Genomic DNA, 25,875 nt, shown 5'->3' on the forward strand with positions numbered 1-25,875 from the left:
CCTGCCCCAACCCGCGTTTCCCTCCCGGACGTGCCTCTCTCCCAGGGCGCCTCTGCCCATCCTACCCAGTACCTGCGAGGCGAGGCTCCGGCGGGCGAACGAGGCTGGAGGGGACAGAGTCCCGTGTGGCCACGGACCCACAGGACCGGGCCGGGGTCGCGGCGGGGGCGGGTAGTGGCTGCAGGACGCTGAGCCCGACTGCGGCGGGAGTGGGGGAGAAGGGGGCGGCGGCGGCGGCGGAGGGAGCATCCCCCGCCGCCCTGTGCACCGGCCGGGCCAGGGGGCGAGCGCCCGCCCAAGACAGGAGAGGAGGGGGCGGTGCGACGCGGGAGGTGCTTCCGATTGGCTGAGCCCAATTGGCCCCGCCCAGAGTGATCCCTCAAGCCCCGCCTACATTTAAAGATCCCTCATTCCCAGTACCCAGTTCCACCCTTCAGCGCTCTGCGGGGCCTCAAACTCGCCCTTTTGCCCCGGGCTACAGAGGAGACATTAGCCAAGCCACACACCCGTCCTTGACAGTCCTTGAACTCCTAGCCACCTCATCCCAAACCCTAGCTACCCCTCAACCTTTGTGCTCCACGCGCATTTGCTGAGAGGACAAATTTGCAAAGCGACTGGACATCTTTCCACTCCGCCCCCAGAAAAGATCTTTTCACTCTGCTCAATGTGGGGAAGCCTTGGGGTGGGGAAGGAGGATATTGGCAAGTGGTGGGTGACTAGGAATTGGGAAAGAGGGCTTTTAGGCCTCATGGGTGTGTCTGCTAGGGCTATCCGTTCAAGGCCACCTTCTTTGGGACTGTGCCCTTGCCCCAATCCTAATCCCTAAAACAAATGCCAGGATGGCAGGACAGCAGGAGACTATTTGGGGGAATCCTCAAAACTGTGCCCCTTTCTTCTGTCACCAAGGCTGTCCTTGGGCAATTCATCCATTCACTGTTAACAGCAGAGGGGAGACCTTGTCCTCCTCCTCCTCTTCTTCCTCCTCCTTCTCCCCCAGGTGGTCTCACTACCTCAGCTTCACTGTGTTCCCCCCCCCCGTGCCCCCAGCTCTGTCTCCCCAGCATGGGGGCTCCTGAAGGCAGCATCTCCTCCATATCTCTCCCAGCCCCACATCTGTCTTCCCGGCCTCAGCTTTGTACCAGGTTAGGATCTGTTTTCTTTCTTCTATGGCCCAGAAAATAGCTAGACAGAATGAATACATGAATGAATGGACAACAGCTTGTGCAGGGAGGGTCCCATGGGTGGGTGATGGTGGTGAGGTTGAACAGGGACAGGTGACAGCCTTGGGTTGGGTACTCCTGCCCCCTTCTCTCAAGAGTCCTGTTCTTCATCCCAGCCTGCTGGGTCACCCTGAAGAAAGCCTATCTCTGATGACAGAGCCCAATGCTGTGATGATTTAGAAGTGGAGGTCTAAGGAACACCCATCCCCTGCTGTGTCCACAAGGGCATCAGGAATGGGGTTGTGGTGATTAAGAGGGTCATTCTGTGCCTGCAGTATCCTTCCTGCACCCCCCCCATCCACTCATCACTCCTACCCAAGCTTCTCATCTCCCCTCAACCATTCCTACCTCCAGGCTTTTGCACTGGCTGTTTCCCTGACCTGGGCTGCTAGGGATTCTTTCTAAAACAATGATGAAGCTACTCACATTTCCTTTGGGTTCTGGCACACATTCCTGCACCACATTCAATGGCCCAGCCCACATATGGGCCCCATGACAAGCATTCAGACCGTGCCCATGGGCTGACTCCATACTGCACAGGCTGCTGGAAAGCCCTGCAGCATCTGACACTTTCTGAATTCAAGTCTAACGCATAAACATCCAGACACTCACAAAAGCACCAGCCACCACCCTCAGAGGCCTCCCCTGGAAAGATCCTTTTTCTCCTTTGGGCTCACCTGCTCTGAGATATCAGAAACCCCCTTAAAGGAACTGAACTTAGGATGGTTGACCTTGTGACTGATCACTTTCTGCCCCAACTCTGTCTGCTGCTTGGACTTTAGCTCTCAGAGACAGGGCTGGCAGTGGTGAATGGGTATTGGGGATGGATGGAGGTGAGGTAATGGGTAGGGGCTACCTGGATCTCCATCCCACACAGAGCCCCTCAGCCCATCGTTGGCCAAGAGTGATCGCAGTATAGCTGCATGCCCCAGGAAATGGCTTACAGACCAGGCGGGGGAGAAACTGGTAGCTAAACAGGGAACCCCCTCCTCCTGGGTGTGGGTACAGGAGAGCTGAGAAAACCTTACAGGAGCTGAGGGACCCAGAGGTAGCCGCCTGAACAGGGATGGGCTGGCCACCTCCCAAAACTCCCTGCTGTGCATCTACAGAAATCTCATCCCCATCCTGGGTTTAACTGATGGCTGCCTGGACAGAGATGAGACCAGATGCTGAGTCCCCTGTGAGAGTGGGAAGGCAGAATAATGGGGAAGATATTCACTCACTCATTCACTCATTCACTCATTCATTCATTTATTCACCACATATCTACTGAACCTCTTCTCTGAGTCTGGTGCTGGAGATGCCTAGTCTGAGACAGATATAAAACCTGCCCATCTTGGAGCTGAACCTCTAGAAGAGGGGAACAACCCTCTCCAAATCAAGGACCAATAAGAATTCTAGATTAGCCTGACCAGGTGGGGGTGCAGTGGATAGAGCATCAGACTGGAATGCCGAAGACCCAGGTTCGAGACCCCAAGGTCGCCAGCTTGAGCGTGGGCTCATCTGGTTTGAGCAAAAATTCACCAGCTTGGACCCAAGGTCGCTGGCTCAAGCAAGGGGTTGCTTGGTCTGCTGAAGGCCCACGGTCAAGGCACATATGAGAAAGCAATCAATGAACAACTAAGGTGTCACAATGCACAACAAAAAACTAATGATTGATGCTTCTCATCTCTCCGTTCCTGTCTGTCTGTCCCTGTCTATCCCTCTCTCTGACTCTGTCTCTGTAAAAAAATTAAAAAGTAAAAAAAATTAAAAATTTTAAAAAAAAGAATTCTAGATTAATAAAAGTATTGGGAAAAGATCTGGTAAAATCACAAAAACTAGGAACAGGGATGGGGACACTTTAATAGGGTGGTCAGGGGAGGACTCTTGGAAGAGGGAACATTCAAAAGGGGCCAGGAGCTGTCCTGAAAGAGCTGGGAGAAGGTACATGTGGCAGGGGGCAATTTGAGGGCATAGGCCCTGAGGTGGGACCAAGGAGGGCATGTGAGTGGAAAAGGAGACCAATAGGGCTAAAGGGAAGGGGCAAACATGGTGGCACAAGTCAGAGTGGGGGGTCACATCAGCATGGCTGTGTGTGGGAGGACTTTGAGCAGAGCAGAAGTCATGGAGGGTTAAGTCCCCTAGTGTCCAGGGAATTGTTGAGGCAGCATAGGAACAGGGACAGTGTCCCAGACAGCCTGTTCCTGGGCTCTCTGGGTTTAGACACTTGGAGAGGCTTCCTTCGTTCTATCAGCATTTATTGCAGGCGTCCCCAAACCATGGCCAGCAGGCCGCATGCGGTCCCCTGACGCCATTTATCCGGCCCCCCACCACACTTCTGGAAGGGACACCTCTTTCATTGGTGGTCAGTGAGAGGAGCACTGTATGTGGCAGCCCTCCAATGGTCTGAGGGGCAGCGAACTGGCCCCCTGTGTAATAAGTTTGGGGACCCCTGATTTATTGTGTGCCTTTTGTATGCAAAGCTTATACCCTGAGGTGGGGATACTAGGGTGACAAAGACACGCGCACACGCACATGCGCACGTGCACACACACACACATACAGATTTCAGGCCAGTGAGCAAATAAGATCTTGATCAATAAATAAATACAACTGAAGGGACGGGTGGGGAGAGGAGGCATCTGGCTCCCCCTGGTTCCCCCACTGGCAGCCCACTGAGCCCTCAGTCACTGCTCTGAAGGAAGAGGTAGGAGCCTGGGGGTGACAGGCAGGCAGGAAATCAGATCTGTCATAAGCACAATCTCCTCAAAGCTGCTGAGATCAAGGAGCCACCACCATACCCATGGAGCCCTGCCCTGAGCTGTCTTGTTCATTCAGGAAAAAAGTAAAAGGGCTGCTCCCTAAGGCCTGTCTCCAGGGAGTGAGGACACAGGAGTTGGGTGCTAAAGACTGTAGGAGTCAGGTCTTTCCAACCTGATTCAATTCCCCCTTCTGGCTGTGTGACACTGGGAAGGTCATCTAACTTCCTGAGCAGGTTCCCACACCACCAGTGATCAGAGAAAGTGGACAGTGATTCTCTGGGGGTCTCTAGGGAGCATAGTCATCATCATTATTATTATATTATTAATATTATTTCAAAGGTTGGTACTTTTCTTATGTCACCAGTTTTTCCATCCAGCCTCTGGGCCACCCTCACCCCCAAAGGAACACACCCTGGGGTTCAGGGGTCTCCCTGACAAGCCACCACCAAAGGACCTGTCTCCTTCAGTCCCACTGGGTTACCACTTCACTGGTGGAGGACTGTGGCTGCCTTTCTTTTTTCCTTGACCTGTAAGGACCAGACATGGAGATAAAGTGGAGACTGGGGCCCAGGAGGATGGGGTACAAATAGTTCCCAGACTACAATGGTCTTTACAGCAGAGATGTGCTCTGGAAAGCTGGGTCGCTTCGTAAGTTTTAAGGAAACCTAATATTGGTGGAGTTGTCCATCCAGTGGGGCCTTGTTTCCTCCCTCAGGCCCCTCAGTGAGTCCCTGCATATACCTTCACTCATGCCAGGCCCCTTCCCTGGAGGCTCCACCTTCTCCTACTGGACACTAGTCTGAAGGCTCCATATGCCTTTTCCCATATTGTTTCCTGTCCTCCTCCCAGTTCCTTCCTCATGATAAGATCTGAGTAGGTACGGTTGGAATGGGTTGGTGTGAGGATGAAAGCATCTTGGATCCCTGTCTCAACTAACTATTCTTGGCCACCCCCAAATCCTGCCCCTGTCCACTGCTATCCTGGGGCCTGTAGCTCCCTCATGGTATTATCTGTCTATATACAGGGTCGTCTTCAGAGCCCTCATGTAGCACACAGTACCGGTTCTGAAGGAGGGGGCAGAAGGGGTCACAGAGCAGCCCCGTGGTGATGAGGAATAGGGGGTCACAGCCAGACTTCAGAATGGGATTTAAGGAGAAACACAGTTGGCTGTGAATGCTCCAGCTGCTCTTTCTCTTGCCAAAGGTCTGGGATAGAGCCAATGGCCACCTGCATGGCTCAGGGGCTGCCACCTGCTCCAGCCAGGGGAACTTGGAGCTAACTCTGACCCTGTAAGGGCAGGGGGTCATCCATCAGGCATATTCTACCAGCTCATGATGCTCTGGCTCACCCATCTAGAAAACTCCCTGCCACCCCCCACCCCCCACCCAGGGATTTCCTTTGAGGTTTGGCAGCCTGAGAATGGGGTTGGAAGTATTAAGGGGGACTAGAAACTTGGAAGTCTGGAGGAGGGAACCAAGCAGGGGTGTCACCTAGTCCTGCCTGAGGCTCCAGTAAGGGGGCGAGAGGAACCCTCATACTTGCAGTTAAATGGAGAAAGCAGAAACCCCTAATGCTGATACTGCAGTTAGTGAGTCAGCCACAAACCCAGCTCAGCCCCTGCCTAGCTATGTGACCTTGGGTAGGTGCTAACCCTCTCTGGGTCTTGGCCCATCTCCCTGTTAATGGGGGCATTGGGAAGGCAGAGAGAAGAAGCTTAGGGAAGAGCTGACTGTCAGCTCAGAAGCACAAAAGGCTGGCAGGTGGAGGGTTCCCATCCACTCTGCTTGAGGTGGGGAATCCCAACACACTGGGAGAGAAATGACCCACGGTGGGCACTGGAAAGGGGTGTTGGGGCTAGTCCTTCCCTCTCCCCCCCACACCCCACTGAGGGCTGCATGGGAGATCCTCAAGTCCTCACTTTAACGGGGGGGGGGGGAGGATTTCTGCACCTCGGATTACAGGAACAGGAGCCCCTCCTCACAAGGGTATGGGGGGTGGGGTCTGGAGCTGACTCGGGCTTGGTGTTGGGGGTGTACAGAAGGGGGTTCTCTCCCTCTCGCAGCTCCCCTTTGAATTCCCCGAGTTGGACACGCTCCCATATGCCCATCAAAGAAAAGGGGAACTCTGCGGGGACCACCACCCGGGACCCCCAGAACACCCTCCCCCCCACACACACTGCCTACTCACTGTCTGGAGACGGCCGCTGCAGCCGGAGCCCCGAGCCTGGCCCGAGCTCGAAGGCAAGTGCGCGGCAGGGCAAGGGTTTGCGAGCCAGAGGGTGTGTGCGCCGCCGCAGAGCGCCCCCTCCCCGTGGTCCCGGGCCCCGCCCCGCCACCCCGCGCAGGGAGAGGCCGTCGCTTGACCCCCGCCTGTGCCACGTTGCTCTGGGGAGATTCCCCCTCTGGGTCTCCAGCAAGCCCCTTCCCGCAGGAGTGTGCCTGCAAACCTCAGAGAATGCTCCAAGAACTGGAGGAGCCCTCTGCCACCTCTGGACCAAAGTGTTCATTTAACAGATGGAAAATTGAGATCGAGAGAAGGGGTGTCCCTGGCCAGGGCCCAGCACCCCAGCAGCACAAATCACTGCTTCCTTCTTCACTCTGGGGGTTGCATTCCAGCATAAGGAAAGAACTGGAGCCAGGGAGCTAAGAAGGTAATTTAGCATCCCCCCACTCTGAGCGGGCTCTGGAGTCCTAGGGTCCAGTGTGAACCCCGGAGGCCTCGGAGAGCTGGTGACATTGCCTAGGCTGAAAGGTCTCAGTAAGGGTGGGGGCACCCTGGGTGGCCAGTAAACAAACCACAGGAAACTTCTCTGTCATCGTCCAATCACGAAGTCCCCCCTCTCCTCTCACTATTGGGAAACTCCACTGAGTATAAATGGCAGAGACCTGGGCAGCAGATTGCGAAGATCACGCTGCCCAACTAGAACAATGCAGCTACCACGTCCTAGCTCACTAGAGGATGAGGCAAGGAGAACCCAGGGCTTAGCCCCTGCGGTGACCTTGGTGCTTCCAGGCTGTTCTCTGAGCCTATTTCACTTCAGCAGCTGGATAGCACCCACCTCTGGGGTCCTTTCAGCTCTGGGGAGTTGTGGGGCTGCCGGCTACGTTTTGCTGTTGCCCTCCAGCTCCCCACCCCCAAGAAGCGTGGCATCCTCCAGTCCCGACCATACAGTTCTATGTCGCCCCACCCACCCCAGCCCAATCTTTCTCTAAACCCTACCCACCTTCTGCCTTGGCCTGGGGAGAGGGGTTTCCTCTTGGGAGCCAGAGGTTTCTAAAAGCCTCCATCCTTTTTGTTATTGTTGTTGCCCTTTTCTTTCATTCATTCTAAAAATAGCCCTTCCCCTCCAAACCACCTCCCCAAGGGACTAAGAGCATCTGGTGAAAGGTAATGCACTCCCTGGGTGGGGTTTTGAGGCTAGGGTTCCATGACCCGGATTCCTTGGTTAAGGTGGGGCTGAGGACTGGACCCACAAGAGGAGGGCGGGGATGGAGGGGTGGGCACCGGGAACACATCTCTTCCCATTGTGTGTGTGACACAGGCTCAGAGAGCATGACCGTGACCATGTGTGGAAGGAAAGGTGGGGGGGCTCAGGGTCTGCATTGCAGAGGTAGAGAGGGAGAGGGCTGCAGATACCGCTCCCAGCACCTCCTGTGAGAGTGACTCGCCACCACTCATGGGGGTAGGCTGAGGCCCATGTATTGGTCAGACACCATCATGGTCAGTTGGGAGCCAGCAGTCACAACAGTGCCCATCATTAGGGGTTCTCCCACTCTTGAACCCTCACAATTGCCCTGTGGAGCCCCCAGAAGGCCCCTCCCAGTCATGCAGCTCATCTCATCTCCACTGCCTCCCCACAGTCTCTTCTCCAAGACGCTGCCACAGAAGGCTATCCTCATCCATGTGACTGGTCAAGTCCCTAACCCGAATAACTGACACTCTCCTCCTTGAACCAAGAGAAGGACCCTGAATTACCCCCTCCTCAAAATCCCACATTGTCTGGCTATCCCTCCCCTTTGTGCTAGCCCTCTAGCTGTCGTCTCCCTGGACCATCCACCATGCTCTGGTCATGCCTAGCATCTGTACTAACTAGCCCAGCAGAGCCTTTGCATTTGCTGTTCCTTCTGCCCGGATTGCTCTTCTCACCTCCACTATCTTTCAGAGCCCAGTCCAATGTTACCTCTCTGGGCATATCATCCTAGTTTATTGTCTTCAAGTCCTGGTGTGGTCTATTCACTTATTCACCATCTTTTCCCCCTCTCCCAGTTGAATGTGGGACTCAGTGCAATGTGGGCTCTGGCTGATGAGAGGAGAGGGCCACTCTGACCCAAGACCACCCCAAGAGCTACCCAGCTCCAAATAAAGGGACAGCACCACCTAGCTAAGCCCCCCAGAAAAGCATCCCTAAAACATTCAAAAGAAAGATCCAGGTCCTGCTTCTTCAGGGGTATTGCCTAGGACAGCAAAACTGAAAACACCCACATGTTCCCAACTCCCGGGACCATTTAGCTTGTTTCCAGAATAACATGCCACTGGGAAAAAATGATTCACAGGGACCAAGTTCCCAAACTGTTAAGAAGCCAGGCCCAAGGAGCAACTGTTGAAGTGTTTCCATAGCAAATAAGTATGAAGGGAAAGATGAGAATGGTGGGGGGTACTGGGAATAGTTCCGGGCCAGGAACTGACCTTCCCCATTATAAGTTTTTCTATAAAATTTTATTATTTTTTTTTAATTCATTTTAGAGAGGAGAGGGATAGACAGAGAGAGAGGAGAGATAGAGAGAGAGAAGGGGGGCAGGAGCTGGAAGCATCAACTCCTATATGTGCCTTGACCAGGCAAGCCCAGGGTTTCGAACCGGCAACCTCAGCATTTCCAGGTCGACGCTTTATCCACTGCGCCACCACAGGTCAGGCCAAGTTTTATTATCTTACACAAGGAAAATTGTTTTGTTGGAGGGTACAAATACTCAGAAAGAATATTTGCTCCTGTGGTACAGAAGACACACCTGTCCCTGTTGAAAAATCAACTCCCTCCCTTACTTGCCCCCATGAAATTACCCTCAAATGTTTTTCAAGCACCTACTATATGCTATGTGGCCAGAGACTGAGGATGAGCCTGGCAGGTGGGGGTTCCCGGGTCACAGGCAGAGTAGTGAGCCCTGGAGGTTCCAGGAGGTGAGGGCAGATAGGACCAGCGGGGCCAGGCGCATGGGGTACGGTTTGCGTTGAAGAGAGAAGGACCTTAAAGGTACATGTTGAGTGCTACGCCTTGGCGCATTTTACTGCCTGGTCAGAATTCCTCAGGCTGGTGTTGAAGGTCAGGAGGATGGGGGATGACATAAGAAACCGGATGGGGGTGGGACCCAGCATGCCGCGTTTTAAGGAACTAGAGAGGTGAGAGACAAAGGCGTCCTCTAGGAGGTCCCCACGGCTTTCAGAAAGGCTCAAGGGACAGGCGTGTAGGGGGGAGGAGAGGAAAGGGTAGACGTGCTACCAAGATTAGGGCTGCCGGATAATATACTGAGCACAGAATAGGACCTACTTATAATAATTAAAATTATATTCGTTGTTTATCTCAAAGTCCTGTATTTTTTTTCTTTTCTAAACCTGGAAAACTTAGGCTGGAACCTTCTGGGGGTTTGCTGGGGTGGGGTTGGGGATCCAGAAGGTTTCCGTCCTCTCTCCCATTCCTTTTTACCGTCAACCCCACAAGCCCCCACCATGCCACCTTCAAAGGCTTCTCTTTGTCCTCAGATTGTCCTTTTTTTTTTTAACTGCTCCTCAACTTCCCCCTCCCCTCCCTATCCCTTTGTTGTCCTCTCTGTACGCTCTCCTCCAGCCCCTCCTTCCCCTGCACCCCTTTCCCTAACATCCCCACCTCGCCTCCACAGCCCCGCCCTCCTCGCTCACCCACTCACTCCACCTAATGCCCACCCTCTCCTCTCCTCCCCGCATCCACCCCCGCGGATCCCCCGGGCACACGAGGGGGAACCCCCGCCACAGACGCGGAGCTCCACACAGGCGCGAAACCGTTGGGCTTCCCCGAGGCCGCCTCCGCACTGCGGCCCGCGCGCCTGGTTGTCAAGACGACGGCGAGGGTCGGAGCTGGAACCTGGGGAAGACCCAGCTCTTGCTCCTTCCCCCGCCACCTCAACAAACGCCACTCCGGTTTGAGCCGGTTTCCCCGCCCCACCCACAGTGTGCACTGCGGCGGGTGAGGATTCCCTGGCCCACTGGGGATCAACGCATGCGCGCTAGACGCGGCATTCCTTTCTCGCGCGCGACGGGAAAGCCCTGATGCTTGGAGCCCCGCAGGCGCAGTGCACGCTCGGCGGTTCCCCCGGCCCCGCTGGGTCATCCTCGCTACGCGCGCGGCGAGATCTGGAAGCTCCCGGAATTCCCAACTCACAATGCCGCGAAGACAGGGATTCCCTGATGCCTGTGCTCGTTCGCTGGCCCAGGATTTCACTGGGCAGGGCCAGAAAGAGAAGAGGCTTTTCTGTGAAAGGGAGCTGAACGTTATTACCAACATCTTTAGGTCTGAGGACTGACAGAGATCCTCTCAACTCCTGTCCTGAATTATAACTTTTATTTCTAGTCGTCCAGTCATCTCCCTACAGTTCCCCAGCAGAACCTGCCAGGGCTCTCCATCGCCCAGGGGTGAAGCCCTATTCCTTAGCCTAGCGGGTTTCCTTTCATGGTTTAATCACCATTGGTCCCTTACCTTCCCTCACCCCAGTCCCCAAAGACCCGAGTGGCCATGCAGGAGCTCACTTGCCAAGCCTTTCTTCAGGATATATTCTTCCCCGCCACTACCTTGTTGATCCTCAAGATAGTTTAAGTGTAGATACTGGTTTTAGTTTTTTATATAGGAGTTAACAGGCTCAAACCCACTAGGGCCCCAGAAGTAAGATGCAGAGGGTTCCATTTGTGGGGAGTCTTCTGGGCTCCTGCACCCGTTATTGGCAGACACCTTCACCAGATTCACCTTCACCACCAATCCTCCTGACTCCCCCACAACTCTGGGTACTTCCTGGCTGTAACACAGGCAGGTGACTTAGTTTTCCCATCTGTAAAGGAGACCAATATCTCAAGGAGCTATCCCCAGATGCTTCGTAGGGCTGGTCCAGTCCCACCCCACCCCCTCGCTCCCTAGTGGGGACTCTACTAATTGGCATTCTCTAGAGCAGTGGTCACCAACCTTTTTTGGGCCGACTGGTTTAATGTCAGAAAATATTTTCACAGACTGGCCCAGGGGTCCCCAAACTTTTTACACAGGGGGCCAGTTCACTGTCCCTCAGACCGTTGGAGGGCCGCCACATACAGTGCTCCTCTCACTGACCACCAATGAAAGAGGTGCCCCTTCCAGAAGTGCGGCAGGGGGCCAGATAAATGGCCTCAGGAGGCCACATGCGGCCTGTAGTTTGGGGACGCCTGGCACTGGCCTTTAGGGTGGGACGGATAAATGTATCACGTGACCAAGACAAGCGTCAAGAGTGAGTCTTAGACGAATGAAACAGGGAATCTGGTCATTTTTTAAAAATAAAACATCATTCAGACTTAAATATAAATAAAACGGAAATGTAAGTTATTTATTCTTTCTCTGTGGACCGGTACCAAATGGCCCACAGACCGGTACCGGTCTGCGGCCTGGGGGTTGGGGACCACTGCTCGAGGGCTCCTTCCCTCCAGCTTACTTCCCTAACCCCTACAGGGTCTTCCTGAATCTTTTACATGCCCTCTACTCTTAGTCTCAGGGTTGGTTCCTGGGGGTTCCCCAAACTAAGCCAGTGCTCACTATATGTTGATTAGTTTTTATGCCAGCTGCCACTGTTTCAGGCACCCTCCATACTGCACTTCAGTTGTACCCAATTATTAATGGCACCCCTCCCTTAAACAGAAGTGTTGTGACCTCCAGGCCTTTGCACATGTGGCTCCTATGGCCTTTTCTGTATCTTGTCTGTGTGAACTCCTATGCATCCTTCAAAGTCCTCCCTCTATGAAGCCTTCTATCTCCCTACCTCTGCCCAGAATCTGGCCCCCTCATGCCCAGCCCTGACTCCACAGTTGGGGATATCTGTGAGGATCTGCATCTGAGACTTGAGAGAACAGCCTTCTTAGCAGGAAGAACCAACAAGACATAGGCCCTGAGGGGGAACAAGCCTGCTGTGTGGGAGAAGCTGAAAGCAAGGAAGCAGGAAGGGCTGGAGCTGAGAGGGGGGGTTAAGAGTGGGAAGAACAGGCCCTGGCAGGTTGGCTCAGTGGTAGAGCGTCGGCCTGGCGTGCAGAAGTCCAGGGTTCAATTCCCGGCCAGGGCACACAGGAGAGGCGCCCATTTGCTTCTCCACCTCTCTCCCTCTCCTTCCTCTCTTCCCTCCGGCAGCTAAGGCTCCATTGGAGCAAAGATGGCCCAGGCACTGGGGATGGCTCTGTGGCCTCGGCCTCAGGCGCTAGAGTGGCTCTGGCCCCAACATAGGGACACCCAGGATGGGCAGAGCATCGCCCCCTGGTGGGCAGAGCGTGGCCCCTGGTGGGCATGCTGGGTGGATCCCGGTCGGGCGCATGCGGGAGTCTGTCTGACTGTCTCTCACCATTTCCAGCTTCAGAAAAATACAAAAAAAAAAAAAAAAAGAGTGGGAAGAACAGGGGAAGGAGGCCTCAAGGGCAGCCTTCTTGGTGCAGAGTGTCACTTTAGTGGAAGCCATAGCAGTGACCTGGTAAATGCTTAGACCCTGTTTCACACATGTGGGCCTATTTCCCAGTTGCCCTCCTCTCTGCCAATTCCCTAAGGGCAACTAAACACTTGGAAGCAAGAACCAGGTTCAGATCTCAGCTAGCCCTTCCCAGACAAGTGACCTTCGAAGGGACACTTATTACTACCCAGATCCACCTGCTTGCTCCAGTCTCCAGGCCTTTGCCTGCCCAGTGAATGTCCTGCCACTGTAATGGAATCTGACTCGTCTCCCACTAAGGTCTACTCTGAAGAAACCCTCTACTGGAAAGCCTGCCCATGACTCAACTCAGATGCCTCCCATGTTGGAACAATAGCAAAGCAGTCAGCATTTCCTGACCCTAAGCACAGCATGTGACCTGGCCACTGACACTGAACCAGATTCTCTGGATGCCAACAACTCACTTCCACTCTTCTCTGGTTCATCCCCTGAAATGACCTGGAGCCAGTACCTCAAACTCTGAGTGGAGCCTTTGCAGGACTCCTGATCAAGGATCAGGAATGGCAGTACAGGTTCCTCACTGGACAAGTAGCAGCCAGGCGGGGGCGCCCTAGGACCCGGGCACAACTCCAGTAGCTTGCTGCAATAGGAGCCCTGCTGGCTTATCATCTCTGGCTGTGGTGGGTATTTTCCCCATCATTCCAGCCCTCATTTCCCCACCCCCTACCCACCTACCCACCCCAGGAGACTTCAAGTGCACACCGCCTCACCGGCCACCTTTATTGAGCACTGAGCCTGGGACTGCAGGCGGGAAGGAGGTGGTGTCCCTTGGAGCAGGTACCCTTGGTGGGAAGCATGGCTGATGATGCCAGTTAGCCCCCAAGACACGTGCTGGTCTGGACCTCTCTCTAACCCTGGGAGCTGACCCAGTGAGAGGGCATGCAGGGTCACGACCACCTGTGAGGCAGCTCCCTCAGTTCAGGGCTCACTTGGGGGTGTTGAAGGGCACGGCCCGCTGGTTCAAGGGGTTGTCTGGTGAGCGCAGCCACTCCTTCTTGAGCAGCTGCTTCAGCTGTGACAGCCGCATGTTGGGGTTCTCTTGCTTGAGCCTAGGCAGCTGTTCCTCCTCAAAGGCAGTGAAGGCAGCCCGCATGCGGCGCTCCGGGTGCCTGTCTCCGCTCTCCTCTGCCACACTGCAGGAGGGCACTGGACTTCAGTGGGGCGCAGCCCTACCCTGATTCAAACTCCCACCCCAACTCCCAAGGTTCAGCCTCGCCCCACTACCTGAGCACAGCGATGGCTTCCTCGATGGTACGGGCCTCCACACTGCCCTCCTCCAACACCCTTCGGTTCACGTTTTCTTCCAGTGGCACCTCCAAGTGGCTCTTGGCTTTCTCAGCTGGGGAGGGGCAGCCGGGTGACAAAGACACATGCAGAGACAGAGAGCGACACAGTGCAGGAAGAAGTGTAGGGAGAATGATGGCAGAAACATGACTTAAGCTGGAAAACCCTCCCAGGACCAACCTATGGGGTGGTCCTGCCCTCCCAGTGCCCAACCCTCTGCCCTGCTAACTTCCCTGGAGCTGGGCACATGGAGGAGACCCATACGTGGCTGCTGTCTCCTCAGCCTTGGACAACACTCCCCCACACTCAGGGCGGGGTGGGGAGCACAAGTACACAAGTATGTATGTGCCTGTGCTGACTGTGCTCAGAGCAGGCCTGCCAGGATGGCCGCCGCCCACCCACCCTTCTTGGGGTAAGGAGGGGGTCTGGATTCAGACCAGGGGGCAGTCCACTACCTGTTCTTTTAGTGGGTAAGAGGGCAGCTCCAGAGGGGGCCCTGCCATACCTGGTTCTGGGGCTTCCTTGGGCTGATGGTCTCGGCGGAGCGTCTCCTCAATCTGGGCACGGGTAACTTTGCTGGGCACAGTCACCCGGGTGGCCTTGCCGCCCTTGAGCTTCGAGTCCTCCTCCTCCAGCAGGCGCTGGGTCTCCTTTTTGCGCTCCAGCTGCTCCTGGCGCCGCTTCTCCTTCTCCTCCTAGGGCGATGGGGGGGGGGAGTGTCAGGGATGGACCCCAGCCTACCACTATGGGCCCAGGTTTCCATCTCAACCAACGTGGACTGAGGCCCTGCTGAGTGCTAGACCCTGTGCTGGGTTCAGGGGACATGGCTGAGAGCACAGTGGGCCAACATACATGATGATAGGAACAGGGGAATCTTCGCCAATACGGGTGGGTGGGTGGGTCTGGAAGGATAAAGCGACACCTGGGCCAGAGAAGGAGCCAGCCAGCAGGAAAGCTGGGAGGCAGAAGAGCAGTGTGAATGGCAGGTTTAAAGGGCCTGAGGCAGGAACCACATATCAAAGGAGAAGCACAGATATTGGTGTGGGTAAGTCTGAGTGGGGATGGAAATGTGGAAGGAAAAGAGGTGGGAGGGGCAGCTCAGGAGTCCCAAGGGCATGGGGATCAGTTTGTATTGGATTCCAAAGGCAACAGGAGCCACAGAGGGTCTGGATTCATTTGCCAGCTAGAGTAGGAGCTCAGCCCTTTTGGGTCTGGAGACCTTGACCTGAGCGTAGCATCGCAAGAGCCGGAACTGATCCCACCTTGGCTCCCAAGGGAGACCCAGATGTCAGTGGAACAAGGGAACATCTGGCATACAGAACTCATCCTTGGCCATTGCTCCTCCACAGCTCCAGGGGAGGTTCTCATTCACTTGTAGTGCAGTGTGGCCATCGGCTAGGCTCTGCACTGCAGGTACCTCCACTGTCTATCCACTGTTTACACTCTGCTATCTGCCTCCTATTCCTCCGGTATGGCCCTTGCCTGCAATGTCCCGTGACTGAACTAAATGTCCCAGGAGAGGGGTTGATGTGCCTGATGACACCCACTAAGCCTCCATCCTGCCTGCATGGCACAAAAGGATCAGTGGGCAGATTTAAAGGTCAAGGGCTACCACTTCTGTGCTTAGTTAGGTACATTAGGCAGAACCACTTTGTTCTGAGCCTCAGTTTCCTCATCTGGAGGATGAGGATGACTCCAAAACTCAAAATGAAGACTGGAGAGGGCTCCTAGGGCTGAGACTATCAAAAGGTCTCACTTTTCTGTCTGAATCTTTGGCAGACACTGATTTTCCTTTTGGGTTTTCAACTTTTCTGTTACAAAATGTTGACAATCAAAAAGGAAATTTAAAGACCTCCACAAATCCAATGCAGCATAGCCAGGGGGATGAGGAAGAAACCAGGAACATTCAATGTCTGCCAATAACAAGGCAGGATCTAGTCCTGCACGGAGAGACAATGGGAAAACTCTCAGAAGTGCCAGGCACCCCGTGATCTGGGCGTGCAGGGACTGTGCTTTACCGCTGCTATTTTCCACACTCTTGATCAATTTTCCAATGGAGGAAACCTCTGTTCTCTGCCCTGAGTCACCAATGCATCCTCAGGTCTGACCAGCCCAAGAACCAGTAGTGTCCTGCTATGTAGGTCTCTGGTGCCATCTACTGGGCTGAGCAGGTTAGCATTAGCCCTCAAACATTTCCTAACCACCAATTAAGCGCCTATTGTGTACTTGGCACTGGGGCCCACGTGGAAGGATACTCAGCCATCCCTGTCCTCTCTTCTGTGTTTCTATAAACACCTGGGAGATCCTGCAGGCCCCTCAGCAGGTCAAAAATGGGGTCTAGGCCTGACCTGTGGTGGCGCAGTGGATAAAGCGTCGACCTGGAAATGCTGAGGTTGCCGGTTCGAAACCCTAGGCTTGCCTGGTCAAGGCACATATGGGAGTTGATGCTTCTAGCTCCTCCTCCCCTTCTCTCTCTCTGTCACTCCTCTCTCTCTCTGTCTCTCTCTCTGTCTCTCCCTCTCCTCTCTAAAATGAATAAATTAAAAAAACAAATGGGGTCTATTCCAGCATTTCCCAGCCTTGGTACTGCTGATGTCTCAGCTGCCTCATCCTTTGCTGGGGGCCTATCCTGAACACTGTACGGTGATGAGCAACATGCCTGGCCTTGACCCACCAGATGCCAGAAGCACCTTCCCCCAACCAGCTGTGACAACCAAAAATGTCTCCAGATGTTGCTAAGTGTCCCCTGAGTGTAAAACCACCCCCACCCCCTGGGGGGAGAACTGCCAGTATAACCTCACCCTGGCATCACATGAAGGAGAGAAACAAGCCCATGGACGGTGGTGACTACCTTCCTATTCCCCAAATGTGCCAAGTCCTGGCCACCCCAGAGCTGTTGCCTCTGCCTCCCTCCCTGCCCTTGCTCCAGGTCTAGTGCCTCCTTGCCCTTTGGGCCACACCCCAGAGGCCTCCTACCACCTTCTACCATGATTGCCTGCATCAGTCACAGGCGCAGCAGCCCAGACCCCACACCACCTTGCGCTGCTCCTTCCTCATGACGTGTTTATCCTCATCCTTCCAGTAGGCATCCTCCAGCTCTTTGTGCTTCCGGGCATCAGCTGCTGCCTTGGCCTCAGCCCTCCGTGCCCGGGCTGCTGCTGACTTGGTGTTCTCACCCTGGAACTTCTTGGGCATCCCTCAGCAGGCTGTGGGAGAAGGGTGTGGACCAGTGAGCAGGGGATATCCATCCCCAGTACCTCTTGAATCACTCCTAGACAGCCAGGACCCCCATGGGGCCTCAGCGACCTTGTTTGTAAAACAAGGGCTCAGACTTAGTGATCTCTTTTTTTAAAATGTACTGCCCTGATCCTGGATGAGCCCCCCCCCAAAAAAAAATGTATTGCCCTGGCTGGGTAGCTTAGTTGGTTGGGAGCGTCATCCCGATATGCCAAGGTTACAGGTTTGATCCCTGGTCAGAGCACATATGGGAGTCAACCCATGAATGCATAAATATAAGTAGAACAACAAATTGATGTTTCTCTCTCTCCCCTCTTCTCTCTCCCTAAAAATCAATAACTTTAAAAAAATTATATATATTAAATATGCATTACAGTGAAATGCGCATAACACAAAATGAACCATTTATAATGTACAATTCAGTGCCATTTCAAACATTCACAATGTTATATAACCATCAGCTTTATCTAGTTCCAGAATACTTCTGTCACCCTGAATCCATCCCTTCCCCAGTCCCTGGTAACCAATAATCTGCTTTCTATCGCTGTGGATTTGCCTGTTCTGGACATTTCATATAGATGGAATCACACACGTGGCCTTTTGTGTCTGGCTTCTCAGCTGATATTGTCAAAGTCCATCTGCATTGTGTCATGTGTTAGTGCTTCGTTCCTTTTTATGGCTGAGTAATATTCCTTGTGTGTATGGACCACATTTTGTTTATCCTTCCATCCAATGACTCATGGGTCATGCTGCTGTGGACCCCTGCAGGCTAGTCTGTGTGTGGCCGCTCCTACTCTGACATCTTTGATGCCTCTGTTCCTGGGTCCCACAGCCCTGAGGTTGGGTCCCTCTCACCCTGGGTAACTGCAACCCACAATCCAGCCTGGGTTCACACAACTGGGAGATGTAACATCATGAAGGTGCAGTCCAGGGGCACCTTGTCTGTGTGAGTCCCATGTGGGTGCTGAGGAAATGACAACATGCACCAGTGGTAGGTGCTACCCTCCTTGTGCCCAGCCCTCCACTAACCACTTTATATGGATCAATTCAATGAACACTCCAAACCCTAAATGTGGAGGAAAAAAAATTTTTTTTTCAGTGAGAGACAGAGACAGGAAGGGAGAGACAAGAAGCATCAACCTGTAGTTGCATCCACTTTAGTTCATTGATTGTTTCTCAAATTTGCCTTGATGGGGGGGGGGGGGGGACGGGACAACTCTAGCTAAGCCAGTGACCTTGAGCTCAAGCCGGCAATTTTTGAGCTCAAACCAGTGATGATACCACATTCAGGCCAGTGACTCCGCACTCAAGCTGGTGAGCCTGCACTCAAGCCGGCGACCTTGTAGTTTTGAACCTGGGACCTTGTCCCAGTCAATACTCTATCCATTGCACTACCACTGGTCAGGCATGAGGACTGTTCTTATTCCCACTCTAAGGCAGGGAAGCCAAGGTACCTAGCCAGGCCGCACAGAGCTGAGCCTGGACTCTGCTTTTCACATGAGAAAGGAAATACTGTGAGGCTGAGAAATTAACAGAAATGCCTCCAGGTGCTGTGCAGCCCAGGGCACATGGTTCTAGGTTTCAGTTTTTTTCATTTGGGAAATGGACGGATGCACCTCCCTCTTGAGTCATTCTCCCACCTGAACAACTCCAGCTTACCCCTCACTGAACCTTGAAGAAACAGGCCCAGCATTCAAAAATAAAGGGGAGAGAATGTGGGATCATCCTTACTCAGCCACCAGGCAGACTCTGATTCCAACCCCCCAGCTATGTAACTGGTGAGGGAGGGAGCTCTGATCTCCGAGCCCCACTGGAAACTAGTATCAGCTTCTGCTTGCAGTTGTGCACACGGAGCTAAGTGCTTTACAGGCTGCATCTCAGTGAATTCTCCCCACTCTGGTGGGTGGCACCTGAGCTGAGATTTGCCTGTTCTGGACATTTGCCTGAGACCAGGTGGGTTTAGAGACAGCCCTGTGAGAATGAAGGGATGAAAATTCTGGGTGAAGGGCACAACATACACAAAGGCACTATGGCAAGAATGAGGCTATGCCCAGTCCTCGGGGAGTTATAAGGCAGCTTTGAGCAGGGCAGGAACATCTTCCAATTAGGTTCTTCCAAAGCCCCTCTACTGTCACACAGGTGGCACCTAACACTAAGGGAATTATGATGATGCAACAGGCAGCGCTGGAGGTTCTCGGTGAAGGCATGTTCTAAATCATTTCACCTCCCAGCAGCAGCAAAGGCATCCTCCACTAAGCACTGTATATGGACCAACTCAAACAATGCCCAGAAGCCTTAAACATGGGGCTGTCCTTATTCCCATTCTAAGGTGGGGAGCTGAAGTACCTGGCCAGGTCCTCATTTTCAGATGAGAAATCTAAGGCTTTGAGAGGTTAAGTGACAGGCTCAGGGCAACGCATAGGGTTAGTGGAGGGGCCCATATTCCAACCCAGGTCCAGCCCCTTGGTCCTATCTCCATTTTTTTTATTTTTTTATTTTTTACGGAGACACAGAGAGAGAGTCAGAGAGGGGGATAGATAGGGACAGACAGACAGGAATGGAGAGATGAGAAGCATCAATCATTAGTTTTTCATTGCACGTTGTGACACCTAAGTTGTTCATTGATTGCTTTCTCATATGTGCCTTGACCACAGGCCTTCAGCAGACTGAGTAACCCCTTGCTTGAGCCAGCGACCTTGGAGCCTTGTTCAAACCAGATGAGCCCACGCTCAAGCTAGTGACCTCAGGGTCTCAAACCTGGGTCCTTCCACATCCCAGTCCGATGCTCTATCCACTGCGCCACAGCCTGGTCAGGCTAACTCCATAGTCTTTCTTTTTGCATTTTTCCGAAGCTAGAAACGGGGAGGCAGTCAGACAGACTTCCGCATGCGCCCGACCGGGATCCACCCGGCACGCCCACCACCAGGGGGCGATGCTCTGCCCATCTGGGGCATTGCTCTGTTGCAACCAGAGCCATTCTAGCACCTGAGGTAGAGCCCATAGAGCCATCCTCAGCGCCCGGGCCAACTTTGCTCCAATAGAGCCTTGGCTGCGGGAGGGGAAGAGAGACAGAGAGGAAGGAAAGGGGGAGAGGAGGAGAGGTGGAGAAGCAGATGGGCGCTTCTCCTGTGTGCCCTGGCCGGGAATCGAACCCAGGACTCCTGCACGCCAGGCCGACGCTCTACCACTGAGCCAACCGGCCAGGGCCTAACTCCATACTCTTAACCATTGCCACACCCCAGGGTCCCGGCTAGCTCCTCAGGGAACATCATCACAGAGCACAACTCTGAAGCCACTGGGGCCCCTCACTTGACACACAGAAGGCCAGTCCCTCCAGACTGAGACTGAAAAGCAAATCCCATGAAGAACAGAACAGACTGGGGATCAGTGGATCCAGGAATCTTGGGGTTGAATCCTTGCTCTGTAATCGTAACTAATGTGCTCTCTTCAAGCCCCAGTTTCCTTATTTGAGATGTGGGGGTGATTCTAGTCCCTTCCCACACTAAATTCAGCATTCATTACTGAGCATCTACAACAGAAACCCCTTCCCACCTTCCCCAGGAGAGCATCAAGAAGGGGGGGGGTCACTGTCCAAGTTACAGATAAGGAAATTCCTCACCTCTTACTCTCTCCATTTTCCCTTTACTCATTCAGCAGCAGCCACACCAGCCTCTTTGCTACTTTTCAAACATACCAAGCAGGCTCCCACCTCAGGGCCTTTGCACTTGCTATGCTCTCCATTTGGCTGCTCATTGTTCCCCTTTTTACCCAGTAACTCATATTTAAACTTCAGGACCCAACTCAGAGGTTGCTGCCTTTGAGAAGCCTTCCCTGAGATATCCCTGACTCTCAGACCACAAACTTTTCTTTGAGGTCCTTGTCTGGGTTGCTTTATGTTCATTTAAATGATTGACAAATGTCTATCTTCCTCGCCAGGCTGGGACTAACTTGGTCACTGCTGTGTCCCCAGTGCCCTCATTCATTTGCTCAAATTTTTTTTTCTGCCTGAGCAGGCAATGGCACAGTGGATAGAGAGCATCAGACTGGGACGTGGAGGACCCAGGTTCGAAATTTGAGGTCGCTGGCTTGAGTGCGAGCTCATCTGGCTTGATCACAGGCTCACCAGCATGAGTGCAAGGTTGCTGGCTTGAGCATGGGATCATAGACGTGACCCCATGGTTGCTAGCTTAAGCCCAAAGGTTGCTGGCTTGAAGGCCAAAGGTCGCTGGTTTGAGCCCAAGGTTGCTGGCTTGAGCAAGGGGTCACTCACTCTGTTGTAGCCCCCCGGTCAAGGCACATATGAGAAAGCAATCACTGAACAATTAAGGAACTGCATTGAAGAACTGATGCTTCTCATCTCTCTCCCTTCCTGTCTGTCCCTTATCTGTCCCTCTCTCTGACTTTCTGTCTCTGTCAAAAAATAAAATAAAAATTTTTTTAAATATTTTTTTTCTCTCAATAAATGTTTAGAGCAAATGAATGAACAACTGTTGATATCCAAGGTTCTCCCAGTATTTACTTAAGGCTGTGTTGTGTCCAAACTCAGTTTCTCACTGTTCTTCCCACTCATCTCCCCCTCTAGCCTCTGAGTCTCTGCTCTTGCTTTGCCCTTATCTGATACACCTTCCCCCAACACCTCTGCCTATGAGAACCCTTCCCACTTACAGTGACTCTGCCCCAGCACCTTCTTCTCCCACATTCCACTGTTCACAATCCCTATCTCCAACCCAAGGTCTGGCAGGACTTTTTGACCCTCTCTTCAAGCTGGTAACCTAGGATTAAATGTTTGTGTCTCTCCAAAATTCTTATGTTGAAGCCCTAATCCTAACTGCAACTGTATTTGGAGACAGGACCAATGAGGAGGTGATAAAAGATTAAATGAGCCTGACCAGGCAGTGGATAAGAGCAGCAAACTGGGATGCAGAGGACCCAGGTTCGAAACCTCGAGGTCGTCAGCTTCAGCACAGGTGCGCTGACTTGAGTGCAGGGTCGCTGGCTTGAGCGTGGGATCATAGATGTGACCCCGTAGTCACTGGTTTGAGCTCAAGGTTGCTGGCTTGAGCAAGGGGTCACTTGTTCTGCTCTATACCCCCCTCCATCAAGGCACATATGAGAAAGCAATCAATGAACAACTAAGGTGCCATAACAAAAAACTGATGCTTCTAATCTCTCTCCCTTTCTGTCTGTCTGTCCCAGTCTGTCCCATTCTCTGACTTTGTCAAAAAAATAAAATTTAAATGAGGTCCTAAGAGCCTTGGCCAGTTGGCTCAGTGGTAGAGCATCGGCCTGGCGTGCAGGAGTCCGGGGTTCGATTCCCGGCCAGGGCACACAGGAGAGGCACCCATCTGCTTCTCCACCCCTCCCCCTCTCCTTCCTCTCTGTCTGTCTCTTCCCCTCCGGGAGCCAAGGTTCCTTTGGAGCAGTTTGCCCGGGCGCTGAAGAGGGCTCTGTGGCCTCTGCCTCAGGCGCTAGAATGGTTCTGATTGCGGCAGAGCGACACCCCAAGATGGGCAGAGAATCACCCCCTGGTGGGTGTGTCGGGTGGATCCCGGTCGGGCGCATGCGGGAGTCTGTCTGACTGCCTCCCGGTTTCCAACTTCAGAAAAGGAAAAGGGGCCCTGGCCGGTTGGCTCGGCGGTAGAGCATCGGCCTGGCGTGCGGGGGACCCGGGTTCGATTCCCAGCCAGGGCACATAGGAAAAGCGCCCATTTGCTTCTCCACCCCCCCTCCCTCCTTCCTCTCTGTCTCTCTCTTCCCCTCCCGCAGCCAAGGCTCTATTGGAGCAAAGATGGCCCGGGCGCTGGGGATGGCTCCTTGGCCTCTGCCCCAGGCACTAGAGTGGCTCTGGTCGAGGCAGAGCATCGCCCCCTGGTGGGCAGAGCATCGCCCCTGGTGGGCGTGCCGGGTGGATCCCGGTCGGGCGCATGCGGGAGTCTGTTTGACTATCTCTCCCCGTTTCCAGCTTCGGAAAAATACAAAAAAAAAAAGAAAAGGAAAGGAAAAGGGGCCTGACCTGTGGTGGCGCAGTGGATAAAGCGTCAACCTGGAAATGCTGAGGTTGCCGGTTCGAAACCCTGGGCTTGCCTGGTCAAGGCACATATGGGAGTTGATGCTTCCAGCTCCTCCCCCCCTTCTCTCTCTCTGTCTCTCCTCTCTCTCTCTCTCCCTCTGTCTCTCCCTCTCCTCTCTAAAATGAATAATAAAAATAATAATAATAAAAAAGGAAAAGGAAAAAAAAATTAAATGAGGCCCTAAGCTAATAGGGCTGGTGCCCCATATGAACAAAAGACACTAGAGTTTATTTACTCTCTGTACCATGTGAGGATACAATGAGAAGGTGGCCATCTGCAAGTCAGAAAGAGCCTGCACGAGAAACTGAACTGGCACCTCGATCTTGGACTTCTCGCCTTCAGAACTGAGAGCTAATAAATGTCTGTTGTTTAGTCTGTGGTATGTTACAGTAGCCTGAGAGACTAAGACAGCTTTTCGCAGCTTTTCTTCCCTGGTGAAGTCATTCACTTTGTCATTCAGTAAACATGCACTAACCACCTAATACTTATGGGACGCTGGCGAAAGAGATGGAGCCAATGGGCTTTCTGCCCACATGAGACTACCGGGGTGGCTGGGAGAAAAACAATAAAAGCGACAACTCGAGATCAGAGCTGTAATAGGGACCTGTAGGATGCTGGGGAAGCCTAGAGGGGGCTTCTGACCCAGCCTGAAGGTGTGTGCCTGGGGGTGGATGGGACATCGAAGATGTAAAGGAGAGAGAAAACCCAAGCCCCCAAGAGTGTGAGGGAGGCAGGCTGGGAAGATAGATTTATACTCCAAGGTGATGGGAGGGTGCAGAGGATGTTAGAGCCTGGACGTGCAGATCTGAAGGTCTGAACCCTCTGGGGTTGGTGAGTCAGAAGCAGGGAACTCAAGCAGGAATCTGGGGAGTGGCTATAGCTAGATGGGGGATACACTTATGTGGGAATTAAGACCCACATGGTTGCTTGGATGTGGAAGAGAATAGATGAAGCTCAGCGCCTCCTCCTCCAGAAGCTCTCCTGCTCTCCCTCCTGGGTTCTCCCAACCCATCGTCCATCTCTCCAGCCCTGATCCCACTGCAAGAAGGTAGGGGCGTCCGTGGAAGCTGCTCAGGGGCAGGGCCGGAGCGAGGTGGCCTCGAACACAACGCTACCCAGTCTCAGTCGCGCGCTCTAGGAAATGAGCACAGCCCCAGAGAGAGCCGTGGAGACTGGGCGCCGAAAGTGCCCCCATCTCCGAGCACCACACCTCTAGCCTTCCGGGGGAATGGTACCAGGCCGAGCCGCCCACCGGGCCCACCCGCACCCCGCCAACCGAGCCCGGGATCCACCCGCGCCGCGGCCGCTCCTACCTCCTACCCCCAGCGCCCGCCAGGTCGCACCTCCGTAATGTCACCGCGGGGCTTGCGCGCTGAGGCCCTGGCGGCGCGCGCCGATTACGTACTCGAACTGTCGCCATCTTGGTAAAGTAAATGCTGGCCCGGTCTCCGGCCCAAGCCAAAGTTATCATCGATTTCATTTTTTCAAGAAACGTATATTTTATGAGACCTCACCCTCCATGTTCACTTAGATATCTGCGATCCAGGAGGGGCGGGTAGAGACCATTTGAAACTTGCCTTTATCAAGACGTCCGCTGCCTGGAGGAAAGACGGCAGCCTGTACTTCACCTACGGTACGTCGGTGGCAGCCGGGAGCGGCCGGTCGGCGGGTAGCGCCGGAGCCACGTTCTACGCGCAGTCCGTAGGTCCAGTACACCGGGAAGAATCCTCTTGAGCCCTTCGCTCTCTGTTGGCGCTTTTTCAGCGTTCACTTAGCTCACATTTTCTGCCGTCCTTTTGCGAAGCTGAGAAGGGAGGAGGCAGGAGAAGGGGGCAGAAAAATTAACACCGCGCCGTCCAGGTGGGGAAACTGAGGCTCTGAGAAACCAAGAATTGAATTTTGCCAAAATGTACCCGCGAGCAATACAAATTTCTCGCCGGCCCCTCCTGCATTGCTGTTCAACCCTACTCTCTTGCAATATTATTTACTTTATTATTTTATTTAAAAGGTTTGGGGGGCATTTATCCTTGTTATCTGAGGATAGTTACATGGCCTGGCCTTGGGGAGAAGCAGGAGGTGAACTTGGAGGGCAGTTTACAAGAGTCTGACTTAACCAGAGTCCAACCCCAGTGACACTGCTGGGACCTACGTCAAACCTTGGACCTCTCTACTCTTAAAGCCTCGCATGAGTCCCCACTTCCCTCTCCTGCCACCTCCCCACCTCTTCACCCTCCTCTTCCCCATTCTCCCTCAACTCCAGCCACACAGGCCTCCTTTCTCCAAATTGCCAGGCTGTCCTGCCTCAGGGAATTCATCTGCATTGTTCTCTCTGCCCCCAGCCAGCATTTCCCCTGGCTAGCTCCTTTACTTCCTTCAGGACTTGGCTCAAATACCCCTTCCTGAGAAAGACCTCCCTGACCTCTTGAGTAGTTGGTGCTCCATCCCCAGCCCTCTTTTTTATTTCCATAACATTAACATGCTTTATCCACTTGGTAACATGTTCTCTGTCTTTCTCACGGTTGTGATGTGTGGAGGATGGAACCTGTTCAACTGGAATGGTGTCTGTCACCAAGAAGAAGGGGCTTAG

General features: G+C 53.6%; 2 protein-coding genes across 6 annotated transcripts in view; both read right to left on the reverse strand.

Moving 5' to 3' along the window:
* Positions 1–265, reverse strand: part of KCNN1 (potassium calcium-activated channel subfamily N member 1) — a 29,069-nt gene extending 28,804 nt beyond the window's left edge. For all 4 annotated transcript variants that reach the window (XR_010728266.1, XM_066253283.1, XM_066253284.1 and 1 more), the window contains exon 1: positions 73–265. Coding sequence is in view for 3 of the 4 variants with exons in the window: in XM_066253283.1 (XP_066109380.1) it covers positions 73–249 (177 nt within the window). In the remaining variant the exon portion in view is untranslated. The remainder of the gene's footprint in view (positions 1–72) is intronic.
* Positions 266–13,391: 13,126 nt separating this feature from the next.
* On the reverse strand, positions 13,392–24,885 carry CCDC124 (coiled-coil domain containing 124). 2 transcript variants are annotated; one of them, XM_066269902.1, is made up of 5 exons: positions 24,866–24,885; positions 17,017–17,186; positions 14,486–14,675; positions 13,921–14,035; positions 13,392–13,829 (listed from the first exon to the last, which is right to left on the reverse strand). In XM_066269902.1, exons 2-5 carry the CDS (start codon positions 17,173–17,175, stop codon positions 13,622–13,624), a joined length of 672 nt encoding a protein of 223 aa, XP_066125999.1. In that variant the 5' UTR covers positions 17,176–17,186; positions 24,866–24,885; the 3' UTR covers positions 13,392–13,621. The 2 variants fall into 2 exon arrangements, with proteins under 2 accessions (XP_066125999.1, XP_066125990.1); XM_066269893.1 differs by lacking the exon at positions 24,866–24,885 and adding an exon at positions 24,602–24,671.
* Positions 24,886–25,875: the final 990 nt, after the last annotated feature.

Source organism: Saccopteryx bilineata, chromosome 1, assembly GCF_036850765.1.
Source record: "Saccopteryx bilineata isolate mSacBil1 chromosome 1, mSacBil1_pri_phased_curated, whole genome shotgun sequence".
Taxonomy (NCBI): Eukaryota; Metazoa; Chordata; class Mammalia; order Chiroptera; family Emballonuridae; genus Saccopteryx; species Saccopteryx bilineata.

What these genes read in the sequence shown, in the direction of transcription:
- CCDC124 (XM_066269902.1), bottom strand. Translation starts at nt 17,175, where the DNA reads ATGCCCAAGAAGTTCCAGGGTGAGAACACCAAGTCAGCAGCAGCCCGG. An exon ending in CAAGGAAGCCCCAGAACCAG is followed by an intron (nt 14,036 to 14,485) that starts GTATGGCAGGGC and finishes GCCCCTCCCCAG; the next exon opens with CTGAGAAAGCCAAGAGCCAC. An exon ending in GAAGCCATCGCTGTGCTCAG is followed by an intron (nt 13,830 to 13,920) that starts GTAGTGGGGCGA and finishes GCCCTCCTGCAG; the next exon opens with TGTGGCAGAGGAGAGCGGAG.